This window comes from Carettochelys insculpta, chromosome 9 (assembly GCF_033958435.1).
Source record: "Carettochelys insculpta isolate YL-2023 chromosome 9, ASM3395843v1, whole genome shotgun sequence".
In the NCBI taxonomy this organism is placed as follows: domain Eukaryota; kingdom Metazoa; phylum Chordata; order Testudines; family Carettochelyidae; genus Carettochelys; species Carettochelys insculpta.
The window spans coordinates 54526687-54545064 of NC_134145.1; the positions used below are offsets into that span (position 1 = coordinate 54526687).

At 43.5% G+C, this 18378-nt stretch overlaps 1 protein-coding gene across 3 annotated transcripts in view; it reads right to left on the reverse strand.

Moving 5' to 3' along the window:
- Positions 1–18378, reverse strand: part of PLA2G4A (phospholipase A2 group IVA) — a 125498-nt gene that overhangs the window by 87350 nt on the left and 19770 nt on the right. For all 3 annotated transcript variants that reach the window (XM_075002883.1, XM_075002881.1, XM_075002882.1), the window contains exons 2-3: positions 11644–11802; positions 5055–5136 (exon numbers count right to left, since the gene is read on the reverse strand). In XM_075002883.1, the coding sequence (XP_074858984.1) occupies positions 5055–5136; positions 11644–11676 (115 nt within the window). In that variant the 5' untranslated portion in view covers positions 11677–11802. The remainder of the gene's footprint in view (positions 1–5054; positions 5137–11643; positions 11803–18378) is intronic.

Sequence of the window (18378 nt, forward strand, 5' to 3'; positions counted from 1 at the left end):
GGCACTTCAAAAGTGCCGCGTTTCGCTCATGCACAGCTTGTCAGACACAAGGGTCATAAGAACATAAGAACATAAGAATGGCCATACTGGGTCAGACCAAAGGTCCATCCAGCCCAGCATCCCATCTGCCGACGGTGGCCAATGCCAGGTGCCCCAGAGAAGGAGAACAGAAGACAATGATCAAGTGATTTATCTCCTGCCATCCATCTCCTGCCCTTGTTATGAAGGCTAGGGCACCATACTTTATCCCTGGCTAATAGCTATTTATGGACCTAACCTGCAAAAATTTATCAAGCTCTTTTTTAAACCCTAATAGAGTCCTGGCCTTCACAGCCTCCTCGGGCAAGGAGTTCCACAGGTTGACTGTGCGCTGTGTGAAGAAAAATTTCCTTTTATTAGTTTTGAACCTACTACCCATCAATTTCATTTGGTGTCCCCTAGTTCTTGTATTATGGGAAAAGGTAAATAATTTTTCTATATTCACTTTCTCCACACCATTCATGATTTTATATACCTCTATCATATCGCCCCTCAATCGCCTTTTTTCCAAACTGAAAAGTCCCAGTCTCTCTAGCCTCTCCCCATATGGGACCCGTTCCAAGCCCCTAATCATCTTAGTCGCCCTTTTCTGAACCTTTTCTAATGCCAATATATCTTTTTTGAGGTGAGGAGACCACATCTGCACGCAGTACTCGAGATGTGGGCGTACCATAGTTTTATATAGGGGAAGTATGATATCTTTTGTCTTATTATCGATCCCTTTTTTAATAATTCCTAACATCCTATTTGCCTTACTAACTGCCGCTGCACACTGCGTGGATGTCTTCAGAGAACTATCCACTATAACTCCAAGATCCCTTTCCTGATCTGTCGTAGCTAAATTTGACCCCATCACGTACTACGTGTAATTTGGGTTATTTTTTCCAACATGCATTACCTTACACTTACCCACATTAAATTTCATTTGCCATTTTGCTGCCCAATCACTCAGTTTGCTGAGATCTTTTTGTAGTTCTTCACAATCCCTTTTGTTTTTGACTGTCCTGAACAACTTGGTGTCATCTGCAAACTTTGCCACCTCACTGCTTACCTCATTTTCTAGATCACTGATGAACAAGTTGAACAGGATCGGTCCCAGGACTGACCCCTGGGGAACACCACTAGTTACCCTCCTCCATTGTGAAAATTTACCATTTATTCCCACCCTTTGTTTTCTGTCTTTTAACCAATTCCCGATCCATGAAAGCACCTTTCCTCCTATCCCATGACCACCTAATTTACATAAAAGCCTTTGGTGTGGGACCGTGTCCTTTTTGAAAGGCAGGGGATTTCGCTGTTTGCAGGGTCCTCTCGAAAAGGACTCCATGTAGATGAGCCGTGAGCTGACAGCTTGCTAATGAGTTGCTGAATATTAGCATGGCCACTTCAAAGTTTTCCCCTCGTGTAGATGTAGCCATCATGTTTTCCCAACTCCACTCCCTGTGCCAGGGGTCATCCATTCATCCCTCCAAGTCCAGAACTTTGCGAACCCCTTTACCCCTCCCTTCGTCTAGGTTTCCCATTCTCCCCTCCCCACCAAGACCCCTCCTCATCCCCATCCTCTTTTTAATATATTTCAAGGTTTCAGCAGTTTTAAATTGTATTGGCAAAATGATCACAAACAAGATGAGAGGTGGTCGTATTGCTTCTTTATGCCTTCTGGTTCCCTGTCTTTTCACTTATAGGCAACTAGCAGATGTACCCAGCATTCCTCAGGCAAATATTTTTAAAAATAAAAGGAAAACATGAATGCTTTATTTAAATGATTGTATTAATAAAAGAAGAAATGTGACTAAACTACTAGACAGAGCTTGTTGGTAAATAATATTTGCAGTTTTACCGTCTTTTGCTACAACTGAATTTTTGGAAGTCAATTTTACACTTCATAATTTTGTGTGGGTGTGTGTACGCACGCAAAATGGAAAAAGTAAAACTTGTCTCTCTTGTAACTGTTTTCTGTGGGGTTTATTGAGAAGCAACCCTATTGCAGATTCCTCCTATTGTACTGACTCATCTTGGCCCAGTCCAGGGGTGAAAATTTCTTACAAGTGCTGCAATATTGCACTTCCTCACCACCACCAGCACCTGGTGTTCCCTCAGGGCAGGAAGTTGCAAGGGTTTGTGATACAAAAGGATCTTTAAGAAATTTAAGCGTGGGATGCAGTGAGGTGAGCTCAAGGTTGTGGGTTGGGCAGTGTTGGCATGTGCAGGGCTCTGGAGGTTAGGTAAGGATCTGTGGGGTGTTTGGGAGGCAAGGGGGCTCAGTGCAGCGTGGGGGTGCAGAAGTCAAGGTTTGGGGATGAGAAGGGGATCAGGGAAAGGGGCTGGTGAGTGGGGGGCTGGCGTCAAGGACCAGGGATGAGGAGGTGTTTTGGGCAGGGGGCTGGTATATGGGGATGCAGCAGACAGAGTTTTGGGGCGAAGAGGAGCTCAGGATAGTGAGGTAGGCCATGAGGGTAAGGAGTGGTTCAGGTCAGTGTCTGGGGTGAGGAGGGGCTTGAGGATGGGGGCCTGGAGGACACAGGATTGTGGGTTTGGGGGTGAGGAGGGGGTCAGGGCAGGGAGTTGGCATGAGAGGAAGCTGAAGTGAGGCTTCGGGGTGAGGAGTGGCAGAGGGCCGAGCACGTGGGGGTTGCAGGAGTGAGGGGATTTTGGGTGAGGAGGGACTCAAGGGAGGGGGCTGGAAGGTATGAGGCACGGCACTCACCAGGGCCACCTGCAGAGATAGGGAAGGTGCTGTCCATGCAGTGGCAGGTCTTTGGGGCTGCTTCTGGTAGTGATGGAGGCACGGCCATGGCAGCAGCAGGGATTCCCTCGGGTGCCTGGGGCCTCACTGCCTGCCAGAGCCAGGCTGCTCTTTACAGGGCAGGGTGGTCACCCCTAGGCCACATGTGGCTCCCTGGGGCTGGTGGGGGCCACACTGCATATTCGAGTGCCCCTTTGCAGCTCTGTGTGCTTATATGCCCCCAGCTGCTGCAGGGCATCTCCTTGCCCCCTCCCCCACATGCTCCTGTTGACCAGCAGAGATCTATCTCCCTGCTGCGAGGCAGGTGCAGAGAGGAGCCACCAGCCCCTGCAGCTTCATTCTGGCCCCAGGGAAACCTCCGTCCTGGTAACCTGGGGTGTGGGGAAGGAGGGAGGCAAGCCCCAGGCTGGATGCAGGAACAGAGGGGAGAGGACCCGAACCCCAGAAGAAGCTGGTAAGGGTCCCCAGTTGCAGAGTACCCCATAATTTGTAAGGACGTCGCTGCACTGTGGGGCCTGGTGGGCAGCACGGGACGCCCAGCAACACCACAGGAATCTTACCCACGGACAGTGACCTGGCTGGCACCCTTCTGAGCACTTCCCCCAAGCCAACCACTGTCTTACTGTTGTAGCTTCCCTCCTGTGGTGTGTCTCTGCAGTGTAAAGGCCCCTCCTAGCAGTCCCCTCCCTTTCCATGTTAGGAAAAACATGCCCTTTCCAGGCTCATTAAATGCTCTTGGCACAACCAAACCCTGGTCTTGCTTAAAGTTAGGAGAAGAAAAAGCTGCACAGCAAATGTGGGGGTCCTAGCACTTACCATTTTAGATGAGTTCTTGAACAAACAGACTGGCAGATGGACAGATGCACATTTCTAAAATCTATATATAGATTACGGAGGTGACTGAAGATGCTTGGTCTGTTAACCAGATGTCAGAAACCCCATGTACTTTCCTTCCCCCAGAGTGCCCCACCCCCTCCACCCCCACCTATTTAGGTTCACTGATACCTACAACATTCCCTGGAAATTAGAGATTGATCAGCTGGAGCATGTGAAAGTTTTGCATTTAGAGACGAACATCCAAACAGAGAAATACTGTGGAGTGAAATGTCCAGGGGCACAGAAAACTTGAAATACAATCACTTTCATAAAAAAAGCTGTCTTTGAGACCTAGCCTCAGGGAACCCAATGCTCATGTGGTGCTGCTAGGAGCTACCACAGAACAAATAACATATATGAGTAAATTGTAGGTTCTGCACTGGAACCAAAATGCTCTTAACTGGGGGAGGAAAGGCAGGGAGTAAAAAGCAAAAATAAACAAGAAATGGTGGCAGATATGTACTCTCAAAATCCTTTCTGTTACCATGACCTTTGGTGTCACTTGTAATAACAGTGCATAGACGATAGTCAGAAAGATGCCAAATGCAGACAGACTGCCAACGGTTCCCCCTGCAAAAGGAGATGGGCTGCAGGGCTGCCAAGGAAATGGAATGCACAGGAGGCAGGGAGAACTGTGTCAACCCAAACCCACTGTGGAGGAACAGCCCCTGCATTGCAGTCATTCCTGTAGTTTGAAGGCTGCCGTGAGAAACGCAGTGACCCCTGTGGTGATCTTCAGGGGGCTGAAGAGTGCGATGGCCTGATAATAGCACAGTCATAGCCAGAGAAACAAAACCCTGAGAAGCTGATACCCTTCTCTGAAATAAGCAGAAACTGCTGATGTTTTTCATGGGTCATCTTTCCCAATGGCTTCCTCTTCTGCAAATGTGTCTGTAGAAACATGGGCACAGAGCAAACAGCAATAACGTTGTGGCCATTTATAACTCTTCACAGTGCAAGCTGCTTCATTATTCTGCTGAATCAGCAGGGCTTTGGGCTTCTCTCTCTCTCTCTCTCTGTCTACGTCTTTCACCAACCACATCCGTTTGAAGGCACAACCACCTCCAGTTTCCTTACACAGAGAATTCATTTCCGACTTGGCCCTTAATTTATTTTAGGTGCCCCTGGCAACGACCAACCCATTCATTCATCTTTTTTTTTTTTAAATCAATTGTGGGAGAAGAGGAAAAGTGCCACTTGAACTATGATGAGTGAACAACAACAAAGCAAATATGTTTAAACAGCAAATCCTTGGTATTAGCAAAACTAGAAGAAAAGCATCAATGGGGCTTTGAATATATGACAAGCTTAGAATGCTCCCACAATGTGAGAAAAAAAAAAACCTGATCAGGTGAGAAATGAAGATGGATAAATCAATAAAAGAGATACTCACGCATATCACCAAAAGCCCCTTTTGTAACATTTGTGGCTTTCAATACCGTCACAGTTAATTTGTGGGAATACTGGTGTTCCACCTGGGAAGCAAATGGAATGGAGTTAAACAGAAAATAAAATTCCGAAAACAAAAAGTTGTCAAAATAGCTCTAATTTGTCCAAGAAGCAGCAAACAGAAAAGAACATTTTAAAGCTGATCTGCAACCTTTAACTTCTTGTGCAGTTGAACCTCTCCAATCCGGAACTCTCTTGTCCGGCAACAGTCGTAATCTGGAATGATTTCAGTTAGCTGGACGAACGCTTACCATGGGCATGGCCAAGTTTTCTGTGGTTCCATAAAGTCTGTTTCCAGCCATCAGTCCTGGCAGTCAGCATTCTGTGCTGTAATTTAGCTGGAATTTATCCCTCAAAGCTGCCTAAGAGCCCAATAAGCAGTGGAAGTGTTGGTAATGTGCTAGATGATATTAACCTCATGTGATCCGGCAACTTCTCTCATCCAGCACTGGTCATGTCCAAAGGGTGCCAGAAGAGAGAGATTCAACCTGTAGCTTTATAGAAAGTTAAGGCAATGGATTAAATATAGGCTGATGTTCCTCCAGCCACTCCTACACAACATGTTTTTCCTCAACCACTTTTTTTTATTTTAGTTTCAATGAATAACATCCTCCTCCCCAAGCCTGGTACCTGCAGTGAGCATTTTGTCAGACAGTGACAGCTTATCAAGAAATGCAAAACTATTTCGCAAGTTTTATTTCAATTTCTGTTTGTAACTCCCTTTCAACAATAAAAATGATACAATTACAGCAAAAAATGTTGCTGAATACATGCATACTATGCATATACTCTATATGCCCAGTTCATATCAAAATTCAGAGCATTAATAGTACCACCAAAAAGTGAATCACAAAAGTTCACCAATTCAGTTATGCTCCTAGAAGTTAGAATCTCACTCATTCTCAAGGACCTCCTGTTTTCCATCGTCAAGGAATCTTTCTGCATGTCTGCACTCATAAGGCCACAGTGCTCAAAGGAACTAGGAAATCAGGAGTCATAAAAATAGGAGGAAAATGAGAGACAACTGAATTTTGCTGAACCTCAAAATACAGTTCAGGCTTGCTCTTATTTCATCCATTAGTGCTCCAGTTTGCTGATCCCTGTTATATTGTGGTGCTGGAAATTTGTTCTGTATTATGAGCATCGTCACTGTATAAGACAATGCAGAGAACATAGAATGGAGGGCCTCTGACATAAATAATCTCGAGGCCATAGACATATTGCATGAGCTGGGAGCTTGAAGTCCTGGGTTCTGTTCCCAGCTCTGTCACTGACTCCTCTGTGACCTCAGATGAGTCACTTACATATGTCTGTGTCTTAGCTTTCTACCTGTAAAACAGGAATAAAGAGATATCCACCCTTGTGAGATGCACTCAGTTCCGTAGATGAAATACTGTATAGACCGTGTCATTATTTTACATATATACGGGACTAATGTTTGAAGACCACAACAAGGTTGAGCCTCTTTGTGCTAGGCACCAGACAATCAGATGATAAAACAAGAAGCCCTGTAAGTGCTAACAGTAACGCTCTGCACCGATTTCTCTAGATAGTGACTTTGAGTCAGCAAAGCGGACAAGTGAATAAATCAGGTAAGGGTAGATCAGGGAGCACAGATAAAATCTCAGTAGTTGATCTCAACATATGCTCTCTCCCTATAGTATGAAGCTTCAAGCAGTGTATTACTAGACCACAATGGCAAAACAAAATTAGAAAGCAATCAGAGTGACTCCAGAGGTGTATCTTTACTCCAGAGTGAGTCTGGGAGATTAACACCTGGGTTTCAGCAGCCAACTGAGCCTAGCCTGGGTATGAGAAGTCACACCATAAAGCCATCCCCACACCACTGTGTTCTCACCCAGGCTGTACTCCCCCATGTGTTTCATAAGGACTTCTGAGGCATACCTCACAGTCCTTTGTGCTGCAGTAAGCTGAGCTGCCCTATGATTCCCATGAGAATGGACTGTGGAAAAACCTGCCTGTCCTTCCAGGCACTTAAGGAATTGCGGGAGGACACTGGAGGACTAGCAGCACTTGAGTTATTTAAACAAAGCCTTCCCTGCCAAATGAGTGAAAGCAGAACCCAGGCTGTAACTCATTCCTCAAACGATGCCAGCAAGCCCAGATGGAAAGCAACACCAAACGCAGGTGGGAGATTGGGGGGTGCAAAGAGGGCTGGGGCCATACTCATGTAAGGGCACAGGCTACCTGCGGGAAGACACACTCTAGAAGCTTTTGCTTGCCTAGAACTTTTTGGTTCCCAGGCACCAAGGCTTAAAAGAAAAACACAAACATAACTTCTTGTCATTTTGATATTTACAGCTTATCAGGCAGTTTTACAAGAGAGCTGGAGAGGAGCAGAGAAAACTTCTTCCATCATTGCCTCTGAGTTTTTGTTTGATTCTTAATGATACTTTACAACTCAGTCAGGGTATTCTGCTGCCACAGGACTGCTGAATTACGTCTGTTTCCTCTTGTGGTGTTTCTTGATGGCTGCTCTCTTAACAGCTCCGATTATAATTAAAAGCAACAGCCCAAAACACAAAAAAACCCACCCACTGACCTCAGCTGCTGTCTTTTTTGAGGCCATTATTTTAGAGAACTGAATACTCAGGAGCAGAGAGTAAACATGAACAGTGAAAGTCAATGCAACCAAGGCTTCAACAAGCTTAAATCACTTCTGAGCAGAGGTGAGGAAAGTACCCAAAAAGTTACTTGAGTAAAAGTGCCATTGCTTTCACTTCTGGGTACTTGAGTACAATTAAGATGTGATGTGCATGTGTGTTTACATGTACTCAAGCAGTTCTCCAGAGGGACACTGGTGACTTGTACTTAAGTACCACCTCCCCAACATCTGTACTTTTACTCCAGTAACTTTTGGAGTACTTTTTCCACCTCTGCTTCTGAAAAAGGAACTTATCGAGGTAAGTCATCTAGGCTTTGCAATGCTGAGCAGAACAATACCTGAGATAGTAAGGACAAAGTTATCAAAAGACACTAAGTAATTTAGAAGACTAATTTCTCTGCTCAAAGTGACATTTTTGAAGATGGGACTTAGTCTCCTAAAGTAATTTGGGAGGTTTTTGACAATTTTATCTCAATGCCTCTGTCTCCTGCCAAACTAACTGAACCTCTCCCTTGGAAAAGGAGGGAGGAAATCACTCAATCATACAACACACCTGGATGGATTGTATAAGTCACAGGAATTTGTGCTAGGAATATTCTTCTTCCAATAGCACAGCCCACTGCATGGCACTCACAGCCATCACCCAGACTCCTCATTTCCCACATATGGGCGCTCCTCCCCGTTTCTTGCAAATCCTAGCGTACTCTTCCTGGCTCTCATCTTAATATCTTCCTGTGCTCAATAAAAGTTTGCTAGTTACTTTACTTTCTTTCTTATATTTGAGAGAAGTAAGTGACAATTGTTCACTATTCCCTTTAAAATAAAAGCAAACTAGTTTGAATATACTATCGAAACAAAAAAGTAGTGACTACTTTTTTGTTTCGATAGTTTGAATATGTTTCACTTTACTACCATTATCTTGGGAATCAAAATAAGGTGCTCAAATTTTACTTAAACCTTGGTGTAACATGAACAAGTTTTGAATAAAAAGCTGCATTTGTCCGTGGAAAAGGTTATTTTTTTAAAGACACCTAACATACTGAGTCAGATAATTTAATCGGCAGGCAAGATTTAACATACAGCAAAGGGTTCTGACTGGCATCAACTGTATAATGTTTTCACTTCCTTGGTACCAAAGGGGAAATTTAAGCAGGACAAAAGAGACTATTTTGTTTAAAAATCTTTAATAAAGAACATTTCCTTCTTTCAGACGGACACTGTAAACTTTACAAAAAATCCACTCACGGCTGAATGTATTTTATCTATTATTCTTTCAATCAACACCTAAGCGCTAATGCGGTGAGAAAGAGTACAAGGAGAAAAGTTATTTCCCTAATTCCTGTTCTTCTAACAGCACAGCAAGTTTCACTTAACTTCCTGTGAACTCAATAACTCAGTCAGCCAATTTCCCATTCTAGTTATGTGAGGCTTTCACAAAAAAAGAAAAGACACAACATTTAAAAACTAGGACAAGATTACTCAAGTTCAAGATTTTAATGAAGCTTTTCGGTGGTATTATTGTCATATTTCAATCAAAAAATCATGAAAATTATGTCTCATTTTTACTTTAACTCTTTCACTGACAAAGAACAGGAGTTCAATAGGAGAAAAATTTAACTACAGTTTATTTTAAAAACTGCACTTTCCCTTGATATGTGTGTCTTATGCCAGCTGTCCTACCAAACTTCTCTGAGCAGCTAAATGAAATATAACCCAGTGGCCTGATTCAATGAGGGTCTATAACACGTTTAAAATTAAGCACATGAGTAATACCACTGAGCTCAAGGAACTACTCAGATACTTTAAATGGGACGTGTTTTGTTATGAATATTGAAACAGCTGTGTCACCAATGTTTGAGCAGGTTTAACAATCCATCCAGGAGAGAGTAGTGATACACATTCATGCTTGTCATCCCACCAAAAAAGCCATCCCCAGGGTTGGCAGGCCACTTGAAACAATGTTAAATAATACTGCCTGCCAGCCTGAGACTGGCATCACAACAGTCTTTACAACGCTTCAGTGTGAATAAAACACTAACTTGGCATCCGTTGGCTGCAAACTCATTTAAAGGAAGTGACTACAGAAGGAGAAACCACATAATTGATAAGAGATCATTTCAAGGAAACTTGCTGTATTTTTAGCATCTCAGAAGTTCAACATTATGACAAGTTCATTGGTAACTACCCCTGAACACTCACTGCTTTTCCTGAGTAAGAGATTTCCCAAATGTGCCTAACACCAATATTGATCTTACACACCCACTCCGCTTATGTTATTATTCCACTTTCAAAAGGGATTTGTGACTTTTAGTCTTTAATGTACAATGTTTTAGTAATATATAGACTTAAGTATGTAGGCAAAGCTGCAGTTCTGAGTAAGTGCCTTCCACTCACGTCAACAGACTTTGGTGCAGGTGTAGAATTAGTTTCAATTTATTACATCACTCAAAATTATGAGAAAAATTTCTCTTAAGAGAAGAGACATTAAATGCATTTGATGTTACATTTGTAGAAAGCTGGTGATTTCTTCTGCTCTTGCTTCTGACTATTCATGAGAATATTAATAGGATGAAATATAACTATCAAATGATCAAAAGCACGGCATAACTGAATTGTGTGTCAGTCTTGACTCCAACAGCCATTGAAACTATGACGCTTTACAATTAGTGTCTAAGGACAATATCTGACAGTGCCTACATGACTTAGGAGTTTCAGTTTTATTTTCAAAGGTGCAGAGGTTCCTGCTAGCCATCTGAGCTTGGACTCAACCACGCCCATGGGTCAAAGCTCAGGTAGCTAGTCTGAGCCTCTACTGGTACCGCAACATCCATGCTGCTATTTTGAGTATGCTAGCTCAAGCCAAGCACGTGCCTATTGGCCTACCCAGCCTGTGGGCTCACCCCTGCTGCAATGTGAACATACCCTTGAGAGTGTTTGATGGATATTATTGTTTTCAGAAATTATCCAAATTTCATTTTAAATACCATTCTCACACATTTCTTCACAATTCTCCCAAAGGTGAAAGTAGGCCGGTGCATCCCACTGCAGCACACTGGTAAGAAATTGGCCTGCTGGGGTGGAGGCTCTGCATGTGGCCGGCACATGGGAGAGGCAGCCACTGTGCAACCAGACTCCAGCCACAGTGCTCGGGCAGCCAGGAAGAACAGTCACTACCACCCTGGCTCACTCCAGGGATCTAGCAGCTGAGCAGAGCAGTGGCTGCACTCCCAGCTCTGAGCTCCCCTACCTATCCTTCCCTAGCCTGAGCCCCCCACACACACTTCCCAATCCCCTTGCCCTTACCCCTTTTTCCTCCACCCCTGCCCTGAGCCCCCACACCTCCCAGACTCCTGCTCTGGTTCCTACACCCCTCACAACCTAACCCCTCCTACTCTGATTCTTCCAACCCCCACTTCCCCAGCCCTGCCCCTGCACCCTCCAGCTCCCTGCCATGAGCCCCCCCACACCCAAATTTTCAGCGAGGGATAGCTCAGTGGTTTGAGCATTGGCCTGTTAAACCCAGGGCTGTGAGTTCAATCCTTGAAGAGGCCATTTAGGGATCTGTGGCAAATAGATTTAAAAAATGACCATGCTTGGCCCTGCCAAGAAGGACTTGACGACCTCCCAAGGTCCCTTCCAGCTCTATGAGATGCATAAATTTCTTACAGGTACTGTCCTGTCACATACACACACCACAACTCCCTGATGTGACTCTCCCTCAGAAGGGGAGAGGTGTGATAGGACAGTACCTGTAAGAACTTTAAAGTTACTTTCCCCTCTGAATTCACCCCAATTTACATGGAGAGTAATTTACATGGTACAGTGCTAACACTATATGGTTATTCACAGCAACTGCTTAAAACAGATGAATGAATACATCATGCACAAAAAAATTAAAGGTACTCACTGTAATGTGCTGAAATGGATCGATAGAGGCCATTTTTGGTTGAGCTCTTACAGGCAGGTATTGCAATCAAAGTTCTTGCTCTTTATGGATCCAGTTTCCCACTGGACAGATTTCAGTGAGTTTCCAAAGTGGGCTGCAATACCACGGCTCCTTTCATCACTGCAAGTGAACAAAGACCCATGTTAAAAAAAAAAAAATCATGTTTTCCTTCTAAAACATGTTTTCTAACACAAGGCAAGTAACTGCCTAGGCGTAAAAGGGCTCCCAAATTTCAGCCTTTTAGTGAAGACCAGAATTTTGGGATATGCTGAGGCTACAAGGATCTGAACACTGCCGGCAAGGGGACGAGGGACAAAGGTTACAACTGCCCAGGGGACAGGTGATTTTATAAGCCCTGGGGCTCCCGGTCATGGCTGCTGTTGCAGTAGTGGCAGCTGGGAGCCCCAGGCCCTTTTAAATCACCCAGGCATAGGCAACAGGCAGAGTTCCTCCTTGGGGGAGACCAGTACCCAGTTCTGCTTCTTCTGCCTGTGCATCCTCCTGCTCAACCAGAGCCATTAACTTACCTACCCAGAGATGCTCCAAGGCCAGCTGCAGCCCCATCCCCACACCTGCCCTGAGTAACCTTGGTCTGTCATGCCTAGAGTGAGGGAATGATGGGAGAAATAGATGTAGATGGGGGGTGGGAAATCCATGGAATGAGGTTGGAATGGGGAATTTGGGGTGTCCCAGCTCCACCTCAGCTGCCTGCCATGGCAGGGAATGGAGAGTTTAACTCAGTAGTCCCAGCTGGGCTGCAGCTGCTGGTGTCTGGGAGAGGGGAGGCTGCAAGGGCTTGTGGGGATCAGGCTTCACCAAGGAGAAAGGCAGGTTGTAAGATTTCTGCCGAGATGCTGGCATTTTGGGGAGTGGGGGTTGTGGTTACATGGGAGCAATCTCACGGATACAATAACACAATCCACACTTAAATAGATCGGTGATTTTATTTTGACTGGTATGACTTTAAAGAGACACTTTCATGCTATTTAATCTGTCTTAGATACTGATGCTGCAAACTTATGTAGGGGGAGGGTTCCCATGCACAGATGTTTGCGGGATTCGGGCTTTAGTGAATGAACATGGAACAAAAGCATGTAGACAGGCCTAGTTCATGACAGCTGCACAGTTAAATTTCAAACAAAGTTTACACAGGAGGCGTTCAGGGTTAAGATAAGAATTCTTTTACCATCATAATTCTGACTGTTGTAGATATCTGAAAACTATGATCTTAATAATTTAATATGTGGTAAATTGTTAAAACCTCACCAAAGATGCTGTTCATTTGTTTGGCCTTTTAAATGAAAGATGGATGCCAGAAAAGTGATCTCCATGAAGTCTTACCTTTTGTTTGAGGAGAGGTATTGGAAAGTGTAAGGCCAGACCTTTGCTATCTAGTATAGTTCCAACTGTTCAGAGTCCTCCCATTGACACATAAGTAGCAACCTCTAGTTGTGGTGCTCAAGTTTCGGAGGATGAAGATCTTATTTGCAAGCTTTCTGACGCATGGATCTGTCTACAAACTCCAAAGCTATGTGTCAATATACTCCAGAGCTTCTACTCTGAGTTGCTGACACACACAAAGTGAAACTCGAGAGAACATTGCCTGTTTCTATGGGCTCTGTTGTACTTGCACAGGGTGGGTCCTCAGTATGCTTTGAAAATACCCATCAACCAATCATTTGATGTTATACGTCCCTTTGCATTTTCAGTGGTGTCATTTGTTTATTTGAGGTTTTTGTTCGCTGTGTCACTTTATTACTTATTTTCACTTTTCTGTGAGTGCGTAGAATTAATGAGATTAGTAGTTGACATCGACAGAAATTGCATATGCTTGAGTAAATGCCTTTTACTCTCCAACTGAGGAACTCAGGAAGCCGAGTAGAGCACATAGTGTCTCCTCAGCTGCCCAGACACTGCCTGGGGCTTAACAAAGGAAAATCTTCATTGCAAAACCCAGCATTCAGAGGTCCTCTGACAGCTGGCTTGATAACACAACTCATTGCAGAATGAAGACTTCTGTCTGTAACTAAGATAATCTGTGATATTACAAGCAACTCTTCGCTTGGCACATCGAAGTCCATTGTGAATGGCTACAAGAAATGGAGGAAGTCAACGGGATATGCACAATTCAGATGGGAATTCTGGTGTTAATTGAAATCAAGTCAATAGGATGCCAGATGTGGCTATCTAACATTCTCCCTCCCCAATATGCCGTTTACCCAAGAGCACTGATATGAACAAAAAAGAAAACATTGTACTAAAAATTTGCATAGTTAGAGTGCCAAAAGCCCTAAAAAAATAAGAGTTCATATCCTTTCCAAAACTCTGGGTATATACTTTCATACTGTAAGAATTCTGGACATTTCTGTTGTTCATATAAATGTTAAATTCCTTCTTTATTCCTGTTAAATTCAGTAACGTGTTGCAACAAGTTCCAAATGTACTGTGTAAAAAATTAAAGCCATCTGCCTAAAAAAGGCAGGATTTAATGTAATTTAGTGCACATATTTAATAGCGAGGCAGATCAAACCCTGGGAGAGAGGAAAGAATGATCTCTCTCTGTAACTAACTGAGAGGAAATACCCATTCAGATTTAGATTTAAACTAAGGCCCCCAATGCAAAATAGATCTTTCCATATTCTTATTTTAATAGGGGATAAATTGATTGCAGTAGAAATATCATTCAATGCACTTTTTCATTCAGACCAGTCAAAATTATCATAGGCACAAGTGGGCAAAATTTAACTAAAGTAGCACCCACCTACACCAGCAACACATGTGCCCAGTGTTCCTGTTTATAGTTTTAACTTGGGCCCTACCAAACAATGTGTAGAAGCTGGCACCTGGGGGTTTTCCGGAAGGAGGACTTCCCAAAAAGAAGGGGCCTCCAGAAAGAGGACTTCCTTCTGGAAGACCCCCCCAACGGCCACACTTCTACCCATTGTTTTGGAGTCCAGAAGAGCGTCTTCCAGACTCCAAATCATATGACCTTATGCAAATGAGGCATGGGGAATTTGCATCCGCCCCTTATTAGCATATTTTGGTCCGTGCATGGCATGTGTAGAAAAGGCCAAAGTGGAGTGTTTTACTGCTCTCTTTTGGTAGGGCCCAAGTTAAAAATATGAACAGGAACACTGGGCACATGTGTTGCTGGTATAGGTGGGTGCTACTTTAGTTAAATTATGCCCACTTGTGCCTATGATAATTTTGACTGGTCTGAATGAAAAAGTGAATTGAGTTAGCATATTTCGTGCCGTTTATTAGCAGGCCACTTTCAGAGAAAGTGGCATGTGTAGAAATGGCCTTTCTTTTTAAACAAGCCTCTGCAAATTAGTTAAGGAAATTTTGCAAAACTTCCAAGTGGCTCAGTAAGAGCATAAGGGATCAATAACTGTAACTAAAAGGAAGTGTAGGAGCCATAAAACACAAGAACTTGTGGTTTATCATGAGCCAACAGCCATTAAGTTAATATGGGTCAGCAGAAGACAGCGTACAGAAGTGAGGAAACGGAAATCAGGAAGCTAATGTAAGATTTTCCAGCCACAAATGAATGAGTTAGGTGTCCATCTTACACTGACTTTCAATGAAAGCCAGGCACCTGCCTCTTAAGCCTTTGCAAACCTCCCCATAATAATTCAGTCAAAAACCTGGTCAATGCTTCAAAGTTATACTGGAGTTACTAAGCTGATTAAGGATGTAATTTTTTGCCAATATAGGGTCATATATACCAACCTTAGTACGGGCACAGTTGTAATGGTATAAAGGTGTCTTATGTTTTTACAGCTAGCCCCATTTCCCAATGCTATATTATATTCCCTGAGGCAGGGGTGGCCAACCTGTGGCTCTGAAGTCACATCTGGCTCTTCAGAAGTTAATATATGGCTCCTTGCATAGGCGCCAACTCTGGGCCTGGAGCTACAGGTGCCATCTTTCCAGTGTGCTGGGGTGCTTGCCACTGATGCCCCAGTTCTTCCCCAGGCCATACACGCACCATACCCCTTATGGTATACAGTGGCGGTGTCCAACACACTATCCACTAGCCACATGTGGCTGTTTGGCTGGTTGAGCGTAGCTAGTAGGCCTGAACAATAAATATATGTTTTAGAGTAAGGTGGCAAATTCTCGAGAGCAGTAGCCACCATAGTGTCTCCTGCTTCAGAACTAACTGGACACCACAGGTGTCGGTGGCGCTTGGTCTTGTAATGAGCGCAAAGGACCAGACCTGATGACATCTCAATGTTCCTTCTAGTTCTGTGATTCTGTAATTCCCCAAGTCACATCCCTTCCTGCCCCCACCTCTGAGCCTGCCACATCCTCTCTCCTTCCTCCCTCCTTCTGTAGAGCCTCCAGCAGATCACAGTGAGGAAGAGGCACAGAGAGGAAAAGGAAAGAGCCAATCAGCCGGAGGTGGGAGCTGATGGGGGCTGCTGGTATATTACTGTGGTTCTTTGGCAGTGCAGACTGAAACACCAGCTTCGCTCATGCTAAGGTCGGCCACCCCTGCCTTAAAGCTATGTTAAAAGTAGAGCTACAATTGAGACTGGCTTACGATTCCTGTTAATAAGATCTGAGGAGCCCTGTGGTCTACACGGGTGCATGGGAGGCAGGTACTGCCTCAACATACCCTATTGTTCACTTTTGCAGTGAAATTTTCAATTATTTATTATTTGGCCACTCTTTCACTGTTCAGCGTGAAATTTTCTGTGCTGAATGTCTGCCTCAAGCTGACTTATTTTAGGAAATGTCTGCCAAAACTGCTTACTCATTTCCGAGAAGGAGGTTAGGAAATAAAATGTACTTTTGCCCCGGTCAAAAGTTGTGGAGCAGGGATTTGAAGTTTGGAACTGAAGGTGGGGCAGAGGTCACCTTTATCCCTAGGTTGTGCATTTTACTGTCATCAGGAAAAGCCACTTAAATTCAGCTAAGATATATGCCATTGAAAAACTGTTATTTTCACATGCACTAAGATGCTTACGCACAATATGAACCCACACAGTCACACATATAAAAAAATAAAGATTGCAAAGCTGGGCATTCAGAAGTTGGAAAATGCCACAAATAAGGTTTCTTGTGCAGCTTTAATTCAGCATGTTTGTGTGAGTGCATTATGATACAGACTTTAATTAGATAATCACAACCCACACCCCACCTACACAGGATTCCTGCCTCAGTGTAGAGCCCTGACTCTAAATTTCAGACAACCTCAGTTTTTTGACAAACTGTTGCCAACAGAACAGCTGATGTAAAAACAAAGTTTTAATACAGCACAGTTCACTTTTGAGACAAGCATCTTTAAATTCAAGGGTTTTTTTGTCACCTAAATAGAATCATAGAACTCTAGAACTGAAAGGGACCTTGAGAGGTCATCAAGTCCAGACCCCTTCCCTTTGGCAGGACCAAGCACCGTCTAGACTATCCCTAATAGGTATCTATCTAACCTGCTCTTAAAAATCTCCAGTGATAAAGGTTCCACAACCTCCCTAGGTAATTTATTCCAGTGTTTAACCACCTTGACAGGAAGTTTTTCCTAATGTCCAACCTAAACCTCCCTTGCTGCAGTTTAAACTCACTGCTCCTTGTCCTGTCCTCAGAGGCGAAGGAGAACAAGTTTTCTGCCTCCTCCATGTAACCCTCTTTAAAGTACTTGAAAACCACTATCATGCCCCCTCTAAGTCTTCTCTTTTCTCAACTAAACAAGCACAGTTCTTTTAGTCTTCCCTCATAGCTCTTGTTCTCTAGACCTTTAATCATACTTGTTGCTCTTCTCTGGACCTTCGCTAATTTCTCCACATCCTTCTTGAAATGTGGCACCCAGAACCGGACACAATACTCCAACTGAGGCCTAATTAGCGCAGAGTAAAGAGGAAGAATAACCTCTCGTGTCTTGCTCACTACACTCCTGTTCATATGAATGTTAATCCGTGAATTCCCATATTTTAATGAGGATTAAATTTGGTGTTACATTACCAGTATGACACACCACATGAAGGGATATGTGCTTAGATTTGCAATTAAATTAATTAAGCTAACAGTGAATAAATCAGTCCTGCAGCACCTTAAAAACTAATAATAATCTTTATAAGGTAATCAGCTTTCCTGGAAAAAAAACCCACTTCTTCAGATTCTGGAGCAGAGCTGAAAGGAAAACTGAGAAGAAATAAGCTAAATAAATAAATTAAAGAGGAGGGAGGGGTGGGGAGAGGGAGCAGAAAAGAAACCAACCCTGTGGGAAGTGTCAATTAAGTTAAGTGGGATGTGTGCCAGCCCTGCAAATATCAACGGTGGGGAAATTGTCTATATAATGAGTAAAATAATTGAGATTTTTGTTGAGTCCTCAGTGATAGATATCAAACTTGTAAATAAATTCCAATTCAGATGTCTCCCTTTGTAATCTGGTGTTAAAATCTCTGCTGTAATATGAAAACCATTAAGTCATTAATTGAATGTCCTGCCAAGTAAAAGTGCTCACTTCCCAGTTTACATCATTCAGATTCCTAATATCTGATTTGTGTCCATTCACCATTTGAAAAAGGGACTGTCCAGACTGCCCAATGTACATGACAGAGGGACATTGTTGGAACATGGTGCCACAGGATTGCTTGCTTTCTTTTGCAAAGATATAGACTAACATGGCTCCCTCTCTCTGAGACTATTACTGAATAATGTTCAATTCCTTGCAGTTTTATTGGTATTAAT